General features: G+C 56.1%; 1 protein-coding gene across 3 annotated transcripts in view; it reads left to right on the forward strand.

Annotated features, from left to right (window-relative positions):
• FAM193A (family with sequence similarity 193 member A) overlaps positions 1–19,828 on the forward strand; it is a 138,041-nt gene that overhangs the window by 85,071 nt on the left and 33,142 nt on the right. For all 3 annotated transcript variants that reach the window (XM_047799326.1, XM_047799327.1, XM_047799328.1), the window contains 6 exons: positions 1,927–2,074; positions 11,649–11,726; positions 12,974–13,086; positions 13,180–13,422; positions 15,404–15,557; positions 15,672–15,851. In XM_047799326.1, the coding sequence (XP_047655282.1) occupies positions 1,927–2,074; positions 11,649–11,726; positions 12,974–13,086; positions 13,180–13,422; positions 15,404–15,557; positions 15,672–15,851 (916 nt within the window). The remainder of the gene's footprint in view (positions 1–1,926; positions 2,075–11,648; positions 11,727–12,973; positions 13,087–13,179; positions 13,423–15,403; positions 15,558–15,671; positions 15,852–19,828) is intronic.

Below are 19,828 nucleotides of genomic sequence, written 5' to 3' on the forward strand. Positions count from 1 at the left end.
GCTGCAGCTGCCCGTCCACCACAGCTCACGGCAACGCCGGATCCTTAACCCACGGAGCGAGGCCAAGGGTGGAACCTGCGTCCTCATGGATGCGAGTCAGACTCGTTTCCACCGAGCCGGGACCGGAACGCTCTCCCACACCTCCTTTCAGTCATAGACGTCACCGCCTGTTGGGCGCGGCTGCCGTGTGCTCGCAGAGTGAATGTCAGGTGGTAACCTGCTGGCTGAACCGTTGGTGCTGTTCACCCTGAGGACAAATCTGGCTGCTCCCTGTTTCCTCCCTGGGTAATCCCCGCCCCCGCCTAGGAGCCCCAAGTGCCAGGGCCTCCAGGTAGTGCTCTGGGTACCCCCTCCCCTAGAAGAGCCCCAAGCGCTCTGCATTGGCTCTGGCAGGGGCCGCGGCACTGAACCGGGCCTTCTCGCCTCCGGCAGGCGGAAGCAGCACAGTCTGGGCGGCGCTGGTCGTCCTTTAGCGCCCCGCCCTGCCCCAAGGTTTCCCGCAGGTGCCGAAGGGGCCAGGTGGCACCAGGTGGAAGCAGGGTTTGCACGACCAGAGGAAAGAAGTCTGACCAGCAGGGAGTGGGGAGAAAACCCACCACCCCGTGGCGGCTGCTCAGCGCTCGAGCGGGAGGATTGAAAGGCTGTGCTCGCACCCGGGGTGCCTGCGTGCCGCCGGAGCCCAGAAGATCCTGGATTCTGGGGCTTGAGGGGTTTCGTTTCCTGGGGGCAGAAACAGCCTTAGGAGTTGTCTTTCAGGGCCGGGCGGGTCAGTGTCTTTTCTGTCCTGGGCTCCAGAGCAGCTTTTCAGTGACATTGGTTTCTGCCTGCTCCCTCTTGGATGCGAGTTTCACAGGTGACACAACGTAGGCAGCTTCAGCAAGTGTCTTGTCTGCTTAGGAGCCTGCATCTTTACACAGGGTCACGCAGGTGGAGAGGCGGTGTCTGCACCCTCTGAAAGGTTCTCCTGCTTAAGTCGTGTTTCTCTTTTTGCTGTAAAAGTGTTCGAGGTCGTTGCGGTAAAATGCTGGAGACAGAGGCCCTTGTGCAGAGAGGCAGGCGCTGTCAGCAGTTGGGTGCTGCTGCCGGGGTTCTCCCAGGGCCTCTGCCCACCCGGCCATTCTTCAGCAGGCCTCTGTAGACCTGCCTTTCCCCGGGGCGGGGGGCGTGTTTCGGGTTCAGAACGCGGCTGGGAGCGCGTGGGTGTGGGTGTGGGCGTGAGCCAGGCGGTGCGGCCTGACGTCTGCAGTAAGACCCCCGTGGGCAGGCAGCCTCTGTGCTGTGCGCCCAGCACGGTCAGGCCTGCCGCCGCCTTTGTGCTCTCGAGTCATTGTAGATGTTGTCTTTGAGTTTGAAATTCCCGTATTACCATGATTTTGGTTCACATGTTGACCTATCTAGACCAAAGACAAACGCGTGGTTTCTGGAGGCGCCCGGCACCCCTCCCCGCTCCTCTCCCACGGTGCCCTTGTCAGGACTGCAGGTGTTTATCTGGCTGTGTACCTTTTTGTTTATTTTCTCATTTGCCGTCTTAACCATCTTTCTTAACAAAATATAGTGTAGACTAGAGAACACCATAATTATAGTCTTTGTTGAATTGAATTTCCTGTTCTGCTTTTTTGAAAATTGGGTCCAAATTTCTCATCAGTTGTTTTGTTTTCTCTGGATGAGTGTATCTTAATAGAAAAAAATAATTTACGGCCCCACATCTGGTGAACTGAATCTCTAGGCTTCGTCTTTTGAGAACAGCGTTGCTGACCATTCGTCTTCCCCGTAGGAGCTGTCGCTTCCTTGAGCTGCTTCTTTAAGTCAGATTCTGCTCTGGGCGCCTGATGTGCGCTTAGGCGCCTCCCAGCGCCTCCCCTGGTGTGCGGCAGTGGAGGGCAGGTGGTGGACGGAAGCAAACCTCTGGGCCTCCTTTTCCCGCAGGCTGGGGACCACGACGCACGACGCGTGCAACGAGGACACGTACAGCACCCTGCTGCAGCGGTTCCAGCGCTCCGAGGAGGAGCTGCGCGGGGTGGCCGAGGAGTGGCTGGAGTGCCAGAAGAGGATGGACGCCTACGTGGACGAGCAGGTGGGTGGGCCCTGCCGCCGGGGGCCAGGGGGGACACCCAGCCGCCCTGCGGGGTCACTGCGGGCCGGGTCACCTGCACAGGCTGCTGCCCGGCGCAGTGCCACCTGCGGGGGCTTCAGGGAGCTGCTGGGCCTTGCCACCTGAGGCACTGCTTCCTGAACACTTGCCGTTCAGAGCCTGGGGACACGTGGCACTTGGCACCTTCAGAGCCAGCCCTCCTTCCATCCCTAGTCTTCTGGAAAGGGAGCACAGACGGCTGTGTCAGGCAGGGGTCGCCAGGACAGAGGAGGGTGGAGAAGGCAGGGCGCTTCTGGCCGAGTGAGGGGAAGACAGCTGGCCAGCCCGAGCCTGTCAGGTGACACGGAGCAGGGCTTCCACGGCGTCCGGCTGGCCGCCCGGGCCTGCCTGCGCTAAAACCCCTGCAGGATCGGGCAGGGAGGCGCTCAAGGTAGGCCTTCCTTGAGGTACCAGGGTGTGGGGAGCGGTAGCCACAGAGCCAGAGCCCGGCGTTCTGCCTCTGAGACTCGACACGGGACCTGCTCTGGCTTCACACGTGCGCTGTCCAGCTTGCCTGGGGTCGTCGGTGCCTCGGGCACAGGCTGTGGCCACTTGGTCTGAGCTGGTGAGGGAGGGAAGGAGGGACTGCCGTGCCCTCAGCCTCCCACGACCCCGTGTCACTGTCGCTCCGTGTCGTGTGTGGCAGTTCTCCCCCTGCAGTTGCGAGGCGTCACTGTAAGCGGCCTCTCGGCAGAACCCGGGGACCCTCTCTCACATGTCCTGCTGTGTGAGGCCGGCTTTACCCTCGGGGTGCAGCGTGGTAACGGGGCAGGGCCCGGGGCTGCTGAGCTGGGCTTGGGCAGGTGGCCCCCGTGGGGGGGGGGGACCGCGGTTGTCTTGCATTTTCTTCAGAGCAGCGTGTCCCTAATCCATGTCTGTTTTTGCAGCCAGAGTACTTATTCTCCGGCTGTGACTTGTCGCTGACCACTGACGCCTCGGCTTAGACCGCTGCGGGGGCAGGGCTGTTCCCAAGTGGCTCCCCCTGACTTCAGTTTGCCTGATGCCGGGGCGGGGTCAGGGAACGAGGCCTCTAGCCTCCAGCCAGCCGCCCCCACACCCAGGCGGCCCCAGCTGGGCCCCTCGGGGCGGAGGAGCAGAGCACCTCCTCCCGTTCCCACCTGCACCCGCACCGGCCGAGCTTAGGAGTCTGTGCTCAGCGGGTGGGGGAGCCAGGAGGGGACAGTGGTGCCCGGGGACCAGCTACAGCGCCCTCCTCAGGAGGCTCAAGGCGTCCGCACAGGCACCAGGGGCCAAGAGCGCAGGGCTGAGTCACCCCCATGTCCCCGTTCCTTGGGGGTCCCTGGCCTGGGTTTCCCACCTGGGAAATGACAGAAGCGGATGGGATGGCGTTTTGGTTTATTTGAGCCTTTGTGTCTTATGATTCTCAGTCAGTTGTGTGAATGTGTGAATGTCGTTGTGAAAAAGCAGAATCAGGAGTTCCCGTTGTGGCGCAGTGGTTAACGAATCCGACGAGGAACCATGAGGTTGCAGGTTCCATCCCTGGCCTCTCTCGGGTTAAGGATCCGGTGTTGCCGTGAGCTGTGGTGTAGGTCACAGACACGGCTCGGATCCCGCGTTGCTGTGGCTCTGGCGTAGGCCGGCGGCTACAGCTCCGATTCGATCCCTAGCCTGGGAACCTCCATATGCTGCGGGAGCGGCCCAAGAAATGGCAAAAAAAGACCAAAAAAAAAAACCCAGAATCAGGAGCTTCTGCTATGGTGCAGCGGGTTCAGGAGCTGGCGTTGTCTCCGGGGCAGTGTGGGTTCGGTCCCCGGCCTGGCAATGGCTTAAAGATCCAGTGTTGCTGCAGCTATGGCTCAGATGCAGTCCCTGGCCTGGGAACTCCATATGCTGTGGATGCGGCCCCCCAAAAAAAAAAAAAAAGCGGAAAGTGTGGCACCCAGTTCCTTGCGTTGTGAATTGCTCTACGCCGAGCTGGTTGGCGGGTCATCTGTGGAGGAAGTTGTGTGGCGGCTGAGGGTGGCGGGAGAGTCGGACTGGCACCGTTTGGATGGATGCCCTAGAGCCACGAACATGTGCTGTGGCCACTGAGCCCCTGCCGGGTACACGTGGACAGCAAGCCATCTGCAGGCACGGCTGGCTGCCGGTCTGGACGGCCGTGCGGGCAGCTCTGCCTCAGGTCCGGGCCCTCCCTGGTCCTGATGCACCAGTCAGGGCGTCGGGTCCTGACAGGCTGCTGGGCGGACGTCAGCAGACGTCCCTGGGAGGCTGCTGTGCACGGTCGCAGAGCCCAGGGGTGAGGGCCGCGCTGTCCGTTCTCTGTGCCGTGCGGAGGGCTGGTGAGGGGTGTCCCGCCCGGGAGTGGAGCCGGACCCCCAGGGGGACAGACGCTGCTCCGGGGGTGCCCCCCTCAGGAAGGGTGTGGGAGGGACTGACGGCAAGGTGTTCGACGTGGCTGGACTGGGAGAGCGGGGAGGCCCTGCCCCTCTGGCTGCGCTGGGGCTTGTTGAGCTTTGTGTTGGATGCTGAGTGCTGGTCGGGGGGTTGCGGGGTTCTGTGGTGGGAGCGGGAGACGCGTGCCTGCCAAGTCCTTGGGTGGAGCAGGGAGGCTCACCACCCTGGGGACGGCCCGTCTCTGGCGGCGGAGCCTGCAGGCTGGACGCCGTCCGCTGGAGGTGGGGGTCTCGCCTGCCCTGCTTTTCCATTATGTTTCGTCGGCGTGAGCGTCTGATGGTGTGAGTGACCTGTGGTCTTCTTTAGAGGGTCTCGGGCAAGTGCGGTAACCAAGACCTGGCGGGTGAAGTGAAGACGAGCTGATGGCGACTGCCCGCTGTGCCCGTGCCAGGCCCCAGGCGGAGCCTCGGTCGCGCACAGCAGTTCTCAGAGGCGGTGATTGTGCCTCCACGCAGCGGAAGGAGGCCTGGGAGGTGTGCGGGCTGCCGCCAGGCCCTCGGCCAGGGAGGCCAGTAGGGTTTGTATCGGGGGTCTGTCCTGCCCTCCTGGGGACCCCGTGCACTCCCTTGGCTCGTGGCGGGGCTGATAGGTGTAAATATACTTCCTGCGGCAGGAGCGCTCTCCGCGCTTCCCTAAGGCAGCTGCGTCTGAGCAGATAAGTGCCCCAGGACAGCGCTTCGATGGGGCGGGGCTGGGGGGGCATACTGAGACGTTGCTATAAAACTAAGAATACTTTGGGAATTAAAATTTTTCTTCTTCTTTTTTTTTTTTTTTTTTGTTCTCTCCATGGCCACACCTATGGCATATGGAAGTTCCCAGGGTAGGGGTTGAACCGGAGCTGCAGCTGCTGGCCTACGCGGGATCAGAGCCACGTCTGCAACCTACGGTGCAGCTTGTGGCAATACCAGATCCTTAACCCGCTGAGTGCGGCCAGGGGTCGAAGCCGCGTCCTCACAGACACCAGTTTGGGTTCTTAACCCCCGAGGGGCAGCAGCATCTCTGGGGATCATGGTTTCTCGATGTTCCTGTTACCCGAGGTTAGCATTTATTTCGGATTATTACACACGCTGTTCTCACTGCGGTGCTGATAAAAGCGCGCGCTCTGTGTAAAAACGATGTCATGCATGTTTCCTCTGAAGGGAAGATGCAGGCTTAACCTGAAAAGTACGGCTGCGACGGAATCCGCTGCTCCAAAAGCATGTGTCCTTACAGCTGTAAACACGAACATTGAGCGCGAGATCCGGGACTTCCCGTCTTGGCCCAGTGGGTTAAGAGCAAGCTCATCGCAGCTGCAGCTCCCATCTGGTGTGGCTGTGGCTGTGCTGTAGGCTGGCAGCTGCAGCTCCAATTCAACCCCTAGCCTGGGACCCTCCATGTGCTGCGAGAGCGGCTGTTAAAAAGGAAAGGAAAAAAAAAAAAAGATCTCAAAGCAACAACTTAGCTTTCAGTTTGTGGAACTAGAAAAAAAGATAAACTTGTAGAAGGAGAGAAATAATGAAGGTTAGAGCAGAAATAAGCAAAAAAAGAGAATAGAAGAACATTAGAACCAATAAAACCAAAAGTTCCTTCTTCAGGAAGATAAAATTAGCAGCCTTTCTTCGCCTGTGGACTCAGGAGAAAGAGAGGAGGCTGAAGTTCCTAAAATGAGAAGCGCAGTGGCAGCGTTGCTCCTGGCTCTACGGAAACAGGGCTGTGAGGGGAGAGGCTGCGCGCCCGGCGGATGGTGGGTGAGGTGGACACGCTCCTGGAGACACCGAGCCCGGCTCGAGTGAGCCGCGGAGCCGTCGAAAACCTGAAGACACCTGTAGCTGGAGAGGAGATGGAGCCAGCCGTCAGAACCTCCCGGAGAAGAACCTCAGGGCCTGATGGCTTCAGAGGCGGGTTCTGGCAAACTTTGTTTCTTGGCCGTGGCAGGGTCGGGGTCGAACCTGAGCCGCCACAGTGACCCTGCCATGATCCTTCACCACTAAGCCCCCGGGGAACTCACAGACGTTTTAAAAAGAACGAACGCTCATCCTCCTCAGACGTCTCCGGGTGATTGAAGCGGAGGGAATACTTCCACCTCGTTCCACGGGGCCAGACAAAGACACTACAAGAAAAGAAAATTACAAACCAGTGTCCTTCAAGAACACTGATGCACAGAGTTCCCGACGTGGCTCCGTGGTGAATGAATCCAACCAGGAACCATGAGGTTGCGGGTTCTCTCTCTGGCCTCGCTCAGTGGGTTGATGATCCGGCGTTGCCGTGAGCTGGGGTGTAGGTCGCAGACGAGGCTTGGATCTGGCGTTGCTGTGGCTGTGGTGTAGGCCAGCGGCAACAGCTCTGATGCAACCCCTAGCCTGGGAACTTCCATATGCCATGGGTTCGACCCCAAAAAGACGAAAAAGAAAGAGAAGAGTAAAATTTTATTGAGGAATTAACTTACTCCAGGGGACGGAAGACTTGTACAATGAGACCTACAAAACATTGCTGAAGGAAAATAGGAGAGAGAGAAATGGAAACACAGCCTGTATTCCTGGATTGGACAACTTCATGTTCAAACGCCAGCCTTAGCCAACGTGGCCTGCAGATTCAGTGCAATCTCTATCAAAATCCCAATGATGGTTTTTGCAGAAACAAAAACCCATCCTATAAATTCTTATGGAATCTCATGGAACCCAGAATAGCCAGAACAATTTTGAAAAGAGAAAGAACAAAACTTGAGGACTCACACGTCCTGATTTCAAAACTCAGTGCAAAGCCACAGTGATCAAAACAGTATGGTATTGGCCTAGAGACAGAAGTAGAGCAACGGAATAGACTGGAGAGCCCAGAAACAGACCCTGGCGTGTGTAGTCAGATATTTTTTGACAAGGGTGTCAAGACCCTTCCGTGGGGGAAAGGCAGTCTTTTCAACAAATGCTGCTGGGAAAACTGGATGTCCTCATGCAGAGAGTGAACGTGGACCCTTATCTAATACCACATAGCAAAATTAACTCCAGGCGAATCAAGGACCTACGAGAAAGGCCCAAAAACACGGAGTTTTAACTGCAAAGACATGACTCTGAGTGAAAAAAGCCAGACACGCAGAAGGACACACGGTGTGTGGTTACGCTGACATGAGCTGCTTTAGGCAGGTTCCTGGAGATGGAAGTGTAGGGCCGTTGCCAGGGCCGGGGAAGGGGCAGCGGGGTGTTATTTAATGGGGACGAGTTTCCGTTTCATAGATGAGAGATGGCGTGTCGGTGGTGCTGGTTGCGCAGCAGTGCGCATGTCTTCCTACCACGGAAAGGGTTCAGATGGTTAAATTTTACGTCACGCATTCTGCCGCCACAGGGGAAGAAAGGGCATTTTCTATCTTTTTACCATGGAAAACCACCCTTTTCACTCAAGCAACCAGAAGGTGCCTTCTTGTTCTCACTCGCCTGTCAGGAAACCACGATGCCATTACTGCAGATCAGGGAAATGAGTCATTTTAGTTGCATCCAGAGGGTACCAGTCATTCTAGAATCTTTGGAATGGATATTAGTCTCTTCTAATCAAGTAGCATTTTAGAAGTTATGTAGTAATTCAAGATTTCAAAATGTTAAAAACACCGCTGAAATAACTAGTGTTCACAGGTAAGTATGGACATGAGGAGACAGTTGACAGCTTTGGAATCAGTTGTTTTGTTTGCTTTTAAAAGTGTATCCTTTGTGATTTGACGCATGGATGGGCTCACGGGTGCCCAGATGCTCTGCAGAATTACACCTAGAGGCTGTGAAGAGAGGGCCAAGGAGGAAGTTCCCGTTGATGTTATTTATCAGACAACTCTGTACGGAGCTTTGTAGCAAGATAAAGAAGTGAGTAACTTTTCCAGTATTTAGCTCATTTAAAATCATTTCTACAATTTGCAATAGAAATAGCTACTTGTAAAAGAAAAACATTTTTCCTAAAAACCGCAAACCTGTGTAATATAAAGGGAGAATTAGCACCAATATTGGATCTTCCCAACCAAACGTATGGTATGTATTTATCTTTTTAGGTTGTCTTTTGTATCCTGTTTTATGGTTGTATAGTTTGTCATTTCTTACCGAGTTAATAGTCAGGTGTTTTATGCTTTTAGGGACTGTTATGAGTGGCATTTAAATGGTAGAAGAAATTTTAAAGAATTATCGCTGGTACTTATAGGAAAGTTGAGTTTCACTTTGCAGTTATCTCACTCAACTGTTAACTTTCTAATAGTTTGGAATTGATTGCTTTCAATTTTCTAAGAGACCACAGTATCTTCTACAAATAATAGTAGTTTCATCTTGTGCTCGTCAGCGTTTGAACTTTGTATTGTATTTGTTTCTGCTTTTGCTGAAGCCTTCAAAGCCATCATAAGCAGGACTGTGGCTGCAGGGCGTGCCTGGTCAGCGCCTGGCGTCTCTGGAGAGCTTTGGCTGTCTCCTGAAGTCTGATGCTCACCATGCAGATTGGTGACACTTTCTTATCAAAGAGCCCTGTCCCCCCAGCTTGGTAAAAAACAGAAATAGGCATTGACTTTGAGTGGTTTTTCCTTTTTTTTTCATATGTTTCTATATGAATTAGATTAGGCTGCCTAATGTTGAGACCGTCTTACGTTCCTGGAGTTAAACCTACTAAATTATATCGTATTATTGTGTAATCCATTGTAAGTATTCTCCTTCGGATACCTGTTGCTCTGAGGTATTGATGAACGTTCATCTTTGAGGTCTTTTTTGTTTTGTATAAAGTCATGCTAATCACAGAATGATTTAGGGAACTTTCCATGTTTCTCAGTCTTCAGGAATAGCTCAACGTTTCTGTTCCACAAAGGATGTGAGAGAATCCACCGTAAAACTTAGGGGCCCGATTCCTTTTGCAGGAGGAGGAGCGAGGCGCCTTGTACCTCTTACTGCCTTTTCGGTCCCCATTCTGTTTCTTGGCCTGTTCTGGTTTTCTGCTTCTTATGTGAGTTCTACAAATGGGCGTTTGCTTAGGAGATTATCCGCATCGTTGAGGTAAAGGGGACGTGAGCTGGCACTTACGGGGAGGTGATGAAATGGGCGAAGTAACAGCTGCAGGCGAATTCCCCTGCCTCTAACCTCACACCTTCCAGAAGGAGCACCTGCTCCCGTGGTGGAGGGCAGGGGGCGCCAGGGGAGCAGGAGTGGGGGGCAGGTGTGCAGGGTGGGGCAGGGGGCCAGAGGAGCAGGGGGGCAGGAGGGCCTCTGAGGGGAGGTGGGGGCGGGGCAAGGGGCCGGGCAGCAGGAGCGCAGGGCGGGCAAGGGGAGCAGGAGGGCACCATGCCTGGTGGCCCTGCTGTGCCCACAAGTGCCTTCCAAGCTGCGCATTGACAGAGAAGTCCGCTCCGTTACACAGAATCTCAGCAGCTTTTAGTGCCGACGCGGCTCCTGGGATGTGTGGTGCAGGCCTTCTCTTGGACGTGAGAGGCCCAGGCTGTTCCCTCCTGTGTGCCTTCAGGCGGCTCCGGTGTGGCCCTCCCTGTCCTTTGTGGCCCCTGCTGTCTTTATGATTCCTTCTCGTCCCTTGTTGAGCCCGGGAGGAGGTGCAGAGAACCAGCTTTTGGGTTTCTTGATCACATTTCCTTCCTTGTTTTCCCAGTAATTTCAGCTTTTACCTTTAACTCCTTATTAATTGATTCTCGTTTTGTTTGGCTGGGGCTGCGTATGTTGAACGTGTATTTTCCAGTCTTTGTTTTGCTCTCTCACAAATGCCGGGAAACTCTGCGTCTCCTACATCTCGGACACGTCTTGTAAAATTTGATTCGTGGGACTTGTCATTTGTTTCTAAACCGACTATAATTTCAATTTCGATTTTTTCTCTAGTACTTTTGAACTATTGAAAATGTTAAGTGATTGAATTTTATTTTATTAAGTTACTCTTGTTTCATTTGGGAGGGTTTATTGGTATTTTGTTTGTTTTTAATGTGAGGATTTAATTAGCTTTAACAATTCAGCTGGAAGGCTGCCCCCTGCTGGTGCGTCGTCTTACCCATAAGATTCAGTGTATGCCCCTCCCTTTTTTTTCTTCAAATATTTTGGAGGATGTACGTCCCATTTCTGCCTTTCATGGTCACTCTCAGGTTTGTAGTAATTTGTAAGAATACATTTAGGAGGTCTCGGCGTGGCTCAGCGCAGATGACTCTGGCTGGCATCCGCGAGGATGCAGGCTCGATCCCTGGCCTTGCTCAGCGGGTTAGGATCTGGCGCTGCCGTGAGCTGTGGTGTCGGTCGCAGATGCGGCTCGGATCTGGCGTGGCTGTGGCTGTGGTGGAGGCCGGCGGCTGCAGCTCCGATTGGACCCCTAGCCTGGGAACCTCCGTATGCCCTAGAAAAAGGAGGAATGCACTTATCAGCCTCACGAATTCGTCGTTTCACAGCCTCCTCCCTCAAACGATGCAGGACCTCAAGCGCAGTCTTCATTCGCGGTTCGCCCAGTTTCTGTAACGTCGCAGCAAAGTGTGTCTGACTCAGAATTACTTCCCCGTTTCCGTGGGTGCGGTGCTGTCGCACCAGGTGCCTTCCTGTGTTGTGACGTGCCCACAGTTCAGCGCCACGGCCGCCTCGCCCTTAAACAGCAGCCCTTCGCCTGTTCGTGGCCCCCGCCTCCCACGGTGCCCACGGCGCGGTGGCCCCTCGCACAGTGACAGGCCCACCCTGGGCATCTTCGTGCCTCTCTGTCGTGTGAGCGCCTCTGTCTTTCGCATGAGACACGTATCGTGGTGACCTCGAGTGAGTCCGGCCAGGTGCCAGGACAGCGCCAGGTAACGGGTCCGCCCTGACCTGCAGCCGCCTCTGAGGGCCGGGGCTCTTGCGTGTGTCATTTTGGAAAACGTCCTGAGTAGGAGGTCCCGTCGTGGCTCAGCGGTAACAAACCCAACTAGTATCCATGAGGACGCGGGTTCGATCCCTGGCCTTGCCGAGTGGGTTAAGGATCCGGTGTGGCTGGGGCTGTGGTGTAGGCCGGCAACTACCACTCGGATTCAACCCCCAGCCTGGGAGCTTCCACACACTGCGGGTGCAGCCCTAAAAAGACAAAAAAAGGAACGAAAAAAGCAAATGTGCCGGGTAGCTGTCGCTGGTGCTGAGGGTTTTTGTCTTCCGCCCCCACCAACTAGATGACGATGAAAACCAAGCAGCGCCTGCTCTCGGAGGACTGGGAGCTTCTCCGACAACGGCGGTTCATCCAAGAGCAGGTAAGGCTTCGGGTCGGGGGCCGGTTCCAGGAGTTGCGTGTTCTGCTCGTCGGACGCTGGCTTTCAGCTCGTTTTCCTCGGGTCCTCCCACCCCCAGTTCTCAGGAGCACCGGGTTTACGGAGCGACCCCCCCCCCCCAAGCCCACGTCCACCCCCGAGTCCCCACGGGCTGCTCCCAGGCGGGCGCCGCTGCCATCTCCAGGTCACCCCTGGGGTGAGGCGCAGTGAAGCCACAGGGCTGGGACCCGTCCGCTCCACGCGGAGGCCGGGCCTGCAGCGAGCCGCCTCGGCCCCGGCTCAGCCTCCCGTTGGCAGAGCTCGCCGGGGTCTTGCGCGCTGGTCTCCGGGCATTTGCCTTCATCAGGAGACTTGCTTCCCTCACGTGATGCCACGCCAGCTTCTCCTCCCGCTTGTGCCCCTCGCTGCCTGCGCTCCCGAGGCCATCCCGAGCTGCGCTCTCGTCTGGGCACAGGTAGATGGGCACCTGCGCTCCGCTCACGCACCTGTGTGGCTTCGGTCTGGCCACCGCCCACCCCACGGCCAGAGCCGTCCACAGTTCTCTACCCCGAGACCCAGAGGCTGCTGCTGCAGCCGGGGGGCAGGTACCGCTGTTGCCTGGCTCCCAGCCACCCTCTCCACGGGCAGCTGCTGCCCTCTCTGCGCGGACCATCCAGGCTTCCTCACGCCGCACGGCCCCCACTTACTGGTGGGCCCTGGCTGCTGTGGCTCTGTGTGCACGGGCCTGCCGTGCTGGGCTGCCGCTGCCCGAGGCCCTCCTGCTCAGCCCCGGAGCAGCCACCCCTTGCTCAGTGCTTCCCACTGGCCCAGATGCCCAGCCGTCCCCGGAGGGGTTCCCGACGTTGCCTCGGGAACTTGCAAGTTCCCCTCAGCTCTGGGTCCTGCCTGTGTCCTCTTCCGGGAGCTCAGCTCCTCGGGGGCAGTGACGGCCTCCATGCTCCTGGTACCTGCTAGGAGCCAACGCACATTCGGGGTAAATGCTGGCCATCGGCTGCAGAGGGCGTTACAGTGTGTTTGCTGGTGGGAAAGCTGGTTAGGGGTCACTGGTGCCCAGTCTTTGTCAGGGCCTCTCTCTGCTCCCCCTCTGCTGGCCCCGGGCCACTTCAGGGCACCTCGGTCATTGGTTTCTGAGTGAACATGAGACGCTACCGTAGTCACTGACACATACAAGCCCCGTAACGGGGGGCAGGTCCTGCAAAATTAACCTGTTGTTTGGCGAATTCCTCCAGTTAACGAACAAGAAAGCCGTCACGGGTGAGAACAGCTTCACAGACACCATGAGGCACGTGCTGTCGTCGCGCCTGAGCCTGCCCGACTGCCCCAACTGCAACTACAGGAGGAGGTGAGCCGGGTGCGCGCCGCGGCCTCGGGGCCCCTCCCAGAGCGCGGGCTGACCGCGGCCGCCTCTCTCGGTAACTGTGCTGAACCCCGTCAGATGCGCTTGTGACGACTGCAGCCTCTCCCACATCCTCACCTGCGGGATCGTGGACCCCCCCGTCGCTGGCGACCTCCACATCCACCAGCTGCCCCTCCAGGTGGACTCTGCTCCCGACTGTCTCTCTGAGATGCGCCCCCCTAGCGTGTCGTCGGCGAGCTCGGGGTCAGGCTCCAGCTCCCCTGTGACGATTCAGCAGCACCCCAGGCTCCTCCTCACGGACAACAGCTCTGCACCGGCTTTGTAAGTCGCGACTTCGTGATAAGCTTTCAGAAGTTCGAGTAATCCGGTGACGAGAAATAGAGGCAGCAGTGCCTGCAGAAGGATGCTTTTCAGCTCTTTCAGCAGCTTTTAAAACCGGAGGCCGGTGCTCCCAAATTCGGGCATGTCCATTACCTGCCGTCAAGCAGGCAGAGTCCTAAGCACAGGATGCCGACACCTGCTGGCGTCAAGGACGCGTCTCCTCGGCGCTGGCCTCGCACATCCCCCCCCCGAGCTGCGGGCGGGCGGGCGGCCCGGGCTCGTGCGCGTCGTCGTTGGCCCCACTCTTGCTTTTGCTCCGAGTCTTGCTAAGAACTCAGACCCTCACTTTAGAAGCGACTGAGAAGCGGTTTCCCCTGTCCCTGCCTGTGTGAGTGCAGGGCCAGGCGCTGTCCCCAGCCTCCAGCAGGAGCAGGGCCCCGTCACGGTTTGAAGCTCCGCCTTCTGGACGGGCTGCGCCGCGTGCAGCTTATCTAAGAGAGCGTAGGTCTGCGACCCGGGCTCCCCCCGTGGCGTGAGGGTGGGTGTGCGACCCTGGCTGCTCCTCGGTTCTCGGACTGCTCGCCGCCTCTGTCTGCGCTTTCTCTCGGCGGCTCTGCTCGTGCTTGAGGCTCTGTCCTTCTAAGCGGTGGGTCCCAACTCCCTGACCCTCGTCACTGAACGCAGGCTGCTCTGTAGCCTCAGAAGCTCCACGCTCTCGGGTCTGTGAAGGGAGGAGTGCGGGGCCCGGGCCGCTGGTAGCTGCCCCCTCTTCCCAGGACAGGGCCCCGCCGGAGGGGAAGGCGTGCCCTCAGCTAGAGCCTTCGCCCCTCTGGTGTCCCAGCTGCATGCGGCGTGGAGCCGGGACTTCCCACGGCTGCTCTGGGCACGCGGGACCCCAGGACCCTCCAGTGTGAGGCGGGGTCGTGGGATCCTAGTCACTGAGCGGTGCCCTCTGGGTTTGGCTGCTCCTGTGCCTCGGCTCCTTCGAGCCGCGACGATGGAAATACCACCGGTACCTGGAAGGGGTTCAGGTTGGACCCATGGGGGTCCACTTAGGGTCACGCCTCAAACTGTCTGTACTGAGCCAGGAGCTCTGTGCCAGCTTGTCGCGTGTACCTAAAAATCATACATTTCAAGTGGGGTTCGTGGGCTTTTTACTTCTTTTTAGTAGCTATTCCATTTGTCCGTCACTTAGACGTCTTGTTAAAGCTGATGTGAAGATTTTGACTGGACGTGACCAGAGCTGGCCTCGTAGTGAAAAATCTTAGTATTTTGTCACACAAGTGTTTTGTTCAGCTGGCCAACTCTGAAATTTTGGTGGTTCTACACAGATACCAAAGACCTAAGGTGACTTTATTTTTTTTAATTCTTTTACTAAATTTTACCGTCTTTAAATTTTTATTTATTTATTTCACTTTTGAGGGCCGCACCCGTGGAATATGGAGGTTCTCAGGCTAGGGGGTCGAATTGGAGCTGCAGCTGCCGGCCTCCACCACAGCCACGGCAACACCAGATCCGAGCCACGTCTGCGACCTGCGCCGCAGCTCACGGCACCGCCGGATCCTTGACCCACTGACCCACATCCTCACTGACTCTAGTTGGGTTTTTTACTGCTGAGCCCCAAGGCGAACTCCTGACAGCCCGTCAGTTCTAATCGCAGAAGGTGCCTGCTTAGAAGCTGTGAACCGGGACACTGCCGGTTGAGGGCAAGCGTAATAGCGCTTAGTCGGATGACATGTGGTTTTCTTGGTATTTTTCCTTTCGGGGTTTTGTTTCCCGTCCTTCCAGGTCGCACGAGTGATTGTCTTCCGGGCATCTTCTCTTGTGTTGGGGTTCCTAGGAGGGGCTGAGACGTGGGGTGGGGGGCGGGGGGGCTCCCCGTAAGCCTCTTGGAAAGGGGAGCAGAGTCTGCTTCGTGGGCCCCGCGCTCACTGTCCTCGAGGGCACGTGGCCTCACGGTGGCTGCCTCTGCTTGTCCCAGCTGTAGTGACGATGAGGATGTGGCCCCGCTGTCCGCCAAATTCGCTGATATCTACCCGCTGAGTAACTACGATGATGCCGAGGTGGTGGCCAGCATGAACGGGATCCACAGTGAATTGAACGGCGGCGGCGAGAACCTGGCCCTGAAGGACGAGGTACGGGCGGGGCTGCTGGGCGGCGACAGTGAGGGGCACGAAAGGGCACCTGGCGTCTCAGTGTTCTGTGCCTGCTGTTTCGAAATCGGAAGTTACAGGAGGCTGCTTTTAAAGTCCCCGCAGGTAAGCAGCACCAGTAGCAGCTCTTCAGATGCCGAGGACGAGGAGGCGGACGGCGAGAGTGGCGGGGAGCCACCGGGGGCCCCCAAGGACGCCGCCGCTCTGGGCAGCGGGAGCCCCAGGAAAGAGGAAAGTAAAGTGGACAGTCCACCCCCGTCTTACCCAACTCAGCAGGTACAGTTTCATTCCTTCGGCTTCTCTGCCCAGGGCCTCTTTCTCTGTGCCGGCTCTCTCTCATCGCGAGCCTCAGTGGCTGCGGCGTTCCAGGATTTGGGGGCCCGCTCGGGTAGAGCTGGCAGGTTTGGGGCGGACCTGCGCAGGAAGCAGGTGTGGCTGCAGCCTCACTTCCATCTCCGCTGGGGTCCCGTCGATGTCCCTGCTCTGGCAGCACCAGGGAGCAGCTCCAGGCGTGTAGGCGTCCTGGGGGCTTTGGTCCGTGTAGAAGGAAGGGGGACTTTATAGCGAAACAGACGAGTGGAACGGAGCTCCCGTCGGGGCACAGCAGAAACAAATCTGACTAGGAACCATGAGGTTTCGGGTTCGATCCCTGGCCTCGCTCAGTGGGTTAAGGATCCAGCGGTGCCGTGAGCTGTGGTGTGGGTCGTAGACCCGGCTCGGATCTGGCGTTGCTGTGGCCGTGGTGTAGGCTGGCGGCTACAGCTCCAGTTGGACCCCTAGCCTGGGAACCTCCTTATGCTGCGGGTGTGGCCCTAAAAAGCAAAGAAAAAAGTAAGAATAACTAAATGGAATGTTAAAATTTCGGAAAAGGTCAGTTTTGTGAGGGAGCTTTTTCTCGCTAGTAGTTACCTGTTTGTCTGTTAACCAGAGGTGAGGGGACCTCACCAGACTCTCCTCTTTTCTTAGAGACTCAGAGTTTTATAATAGAGGCTCAAGCAGTTTTTAAATTAAAGGAATAAGAGATGGCGGTCAAGGCTGATGAAACCTGGTAATAGGCCGTGTAAGTCGCAGTAAATAGAAGGTCTTTCTCCCACCCCTTCCCCGTCTGCCCAGTCCCCAGTCCCAGTACAGCTGGCTCTTCCTGGGAGTCCTTGCAGTGCTGGAGTGTGCAAGCCCAGGCCTCCCTCCCCTGTCCTGTGCGAAAGGCTTGCACACACACCCACGCCGTCCTGCCCCTGCTCCGTGGAGCCTCCTGACCGGCCGGCCACGCGGCGTGCGCGTCCGCAGCCTCTCCTGCGCCAGCGCCAGCGCCAGCGCCAGCGCCAGCCCCGGGACGCGGCCCGGTTTCGTTCCCCGTGGAGTCCCCTCCGGGCAGACACTTGTGTGCGCGTCCCTCCTGCCTTCCCATGGGGACCTGTTCCGGGAGGAACGGAGGCATCCAGCGTCTCGCACGGCCGGCCCTGTCCCTGGGCTGGGGCGCCCGCCGTGGCTCTGCTGGAGCCCAGATGCTGGTGTCCCCAGCCCCGAGGAGACAGTGGTGTCCCAGTTTTGGCCTCTTGCCGCTGTGATAGGTGAGGAATGGAAGCCCTGGGAGGTTTTGGTTTTCGTTTCATCTTGACGGGCAAAGCCGAGCTTGGGAATCCTTCGCATAAAGCCGCACAGTTTCATGAAGCCTCCGAGTAACGCGAGGCCCTGTGCCATCTGGGCCCAGCCCGTGAGTGGAGCGTCCTCTTCCACCCCTGCTCTCTGATCTCTGCTGACACTTCCGCTGCCGTTCATGCTGGGCTTCTGTCTTGCTCTTGCGTTCTTTCTTGAGTTGGTTCCAGTCCTTTTCCAAGCACATAATCTGCAGATTTTTTTTTTGGTCTGAGGTAGTGTCTTTACTGGATTCTTTTTATGTTGGTTTTTGAAAAGCCAAAGCTTAGAGTTCTCATTGCAGCTCAGCGGGTTAAGGACTCAGTGTTGTCTCTGTGAGGACGCAGGTTCGATCCCTGGCCTCACTCAGTGCGTTAAGAATCCAGCGTTGCCTTGAGCTGCAGTGTGGGTCACAGACGCAGCTCAGATCTGGTGTTGCCCTGGCTGCGGCACAGGCCAGCAGCTGCAGCTCCGATTCGGCCCCTGGCCCAGGAACTCGCGTACGCTGCAGGCACGCCTATGGAAAGGAGAAAAGAAGTGCAGTTGATTCTTATGCGTCGATCTTGAAACTTGCAGCTTTGCAAATGAACTTGTTGTTTGCTCTAGAGCAGTTGAGGTTTGGAGGTTTTGGTTTGGGGTTTGGTAGATGACCTGGATTTCCCACATGCACGGTCGTGTTGTCTGTGAAGAAACAGTTTCACCTCTCCTTTTTTTTTTAATGACTCGGTGAATTTTGTTACCTTTGTAGTTGTACAGTGACCTTCCTCTGCGGAGGGTCATTGGATTCTTTTTGTTTCTTTCTCTTGCCTCGTTGGGCGAGACGCTCCAGCACAGTATTTGCTTAACAGACATCTTTGCCTGTTCCCAGGCTTAGGGGAGAGCATTCAGTCCTTGACCAGTAAGTTGGATGCTGGCTCTAGGTTTTTCGTAGCTGTCCTTTGTCAAGTTGAGGGAATTCCATTCTGCTCCTTGAGAGTGTTGTCGAGAACACGAGTTGGGTTTTTCAGATGCCTCTGCCGCATCTTTTGCGGTGTCCCTGTGGTTGGCATCCTCTGTTCTGAACTGCAGTGTATCTTTCCAAGTGACTGTTGGATGTTAATCCAACTTTGTGTGCTTGGGATAAATCCCACGTGGTCTTGGCATATGATTTGTTTTGCGTGTTGTTTGATCTGCTAACACTCTAAGGAGTTTTGCATCTATGTTCACTAAAGATGCTGGTCTGTAGTTGTCTGTCCTTGTGATGTCTTCATCTGGCTTTGGTGTCAGGGCGATACTGACCTCATAGAACGAGGTAGGAAGTGTTTGTTCTGCCTTCGTTTTCGGAGGGAATTTGTCTGAGATTGAGATTTCTTCAATATTTAATAGAATTCACCAGTGAAATCCCGTGGGCCTGATCTCTTTTGTTAGAAAATTTGTAGTTACTGATTCGCATTTTGTTGACGTGTTACAGATCTCTTCAGATTTCCTTTCTTCTCGAGTTAGGTTTGGTAACTTGTGTCTTTTAGGATTTTCTCTGTTTCGTGTAAGCTCTCTAATCGGATGCGTAAGGTGCTTTATTATATGGCCTCTTGTGCAGCCTCTAATGATGTCAGTCCCTGATTTGGGTGATTGTGTTTACTCCCTTTTTTTTTTGTCTTTTTAGGGCCACACTGCGGCATTTGGAGGCTCCCAGGCTAGGGGTCCAGTTGGAGCTGTAGCTGCTGGCCTCCACCACAGCAACGCGGGATCCGAGCCGCGTCTGCGACCCACACCACAGCTCACGGCAACGCCGGATCCTTAACCCACTGAGCGAGGCCAGGGACCCACCCGAGTCCTCATGGATGCCAGTCGGGTTCATTAACCACTGAGCCACGACGGGAACTCCCGTTTACTCCTTTTTAATCCCCTAAATCAGTCTGCCTATAGGTTTATCAATTTTTGTAAATAACCCAGTTTTTGCTTCTGTTACTTTTCTGTTTTTCTCTTCTATTTCACTAATTTCTCTTGGGATCTCCATTATTTCTTTCTATATTCTTTGAGTTTGGTTTGTTCTTTTTCTAGGTTGTTGACTATAAAGCTTCGAGTTCCCCGAGACTCGTTTGAAGGCCTAACACACCGTCTGTCCTGTTTGTGTTCTTGAACGTCATGTGTCCTGCTCTTCTTGGGTGGACTGTCCCATCAGCGAAAGTCGGCTCAGATTGCTTGATGGGTCTTCCAGGTCCTCTCCACCCTGGTTTTCCACTTCTGAAAAGGGGGCGTGTCGTCTTCATGTAGAACTTCGGGGTGACCCGTTCCTCCTTCAGCTCTGCCACTGCTTGATTCGCATACTTGGGGGCAGCGTTGTCGAATGTGTCTGTGTATTGTTTTGTCTCCCAAGTGGATTGTCCCTTTATCACTAGGGAAGGTTTCCCTGCTGCTGTTTCTTCCCTTAGAGACTGCGGTCTGTGGTGTTAATGCAGCTGCTCCAGCCGTCCTGGGTCCTGTGTGAACGTTAGGTATTTTGTCATCTTTGTAATTTCAGCTTCCTCGTGTCTTTGAATCTAAAATTCGCCTTCCAGGCTCTCGGTGGGGTCATCTGTGCATCCTCGGCCCGTCCATCAGCCTCTGCCTTTGGCTTGAAACGCTTCATTTCCATTTAA

This window comes from Phacochoerus africanus, chromosome 10, assembly GCF_016906955.1.
Source record: "Phacochoerus africanus isolate WHEZ1 chromosome 10, ROS_Pafr_v1, whole genome shotgun sequence".
Lineage (NCBI taxonomy): Eukaryota > Metazoa > Chordata > Mammalia > Artiodactyla > Suidae > Phacochoerus > Phacochoerus africanus.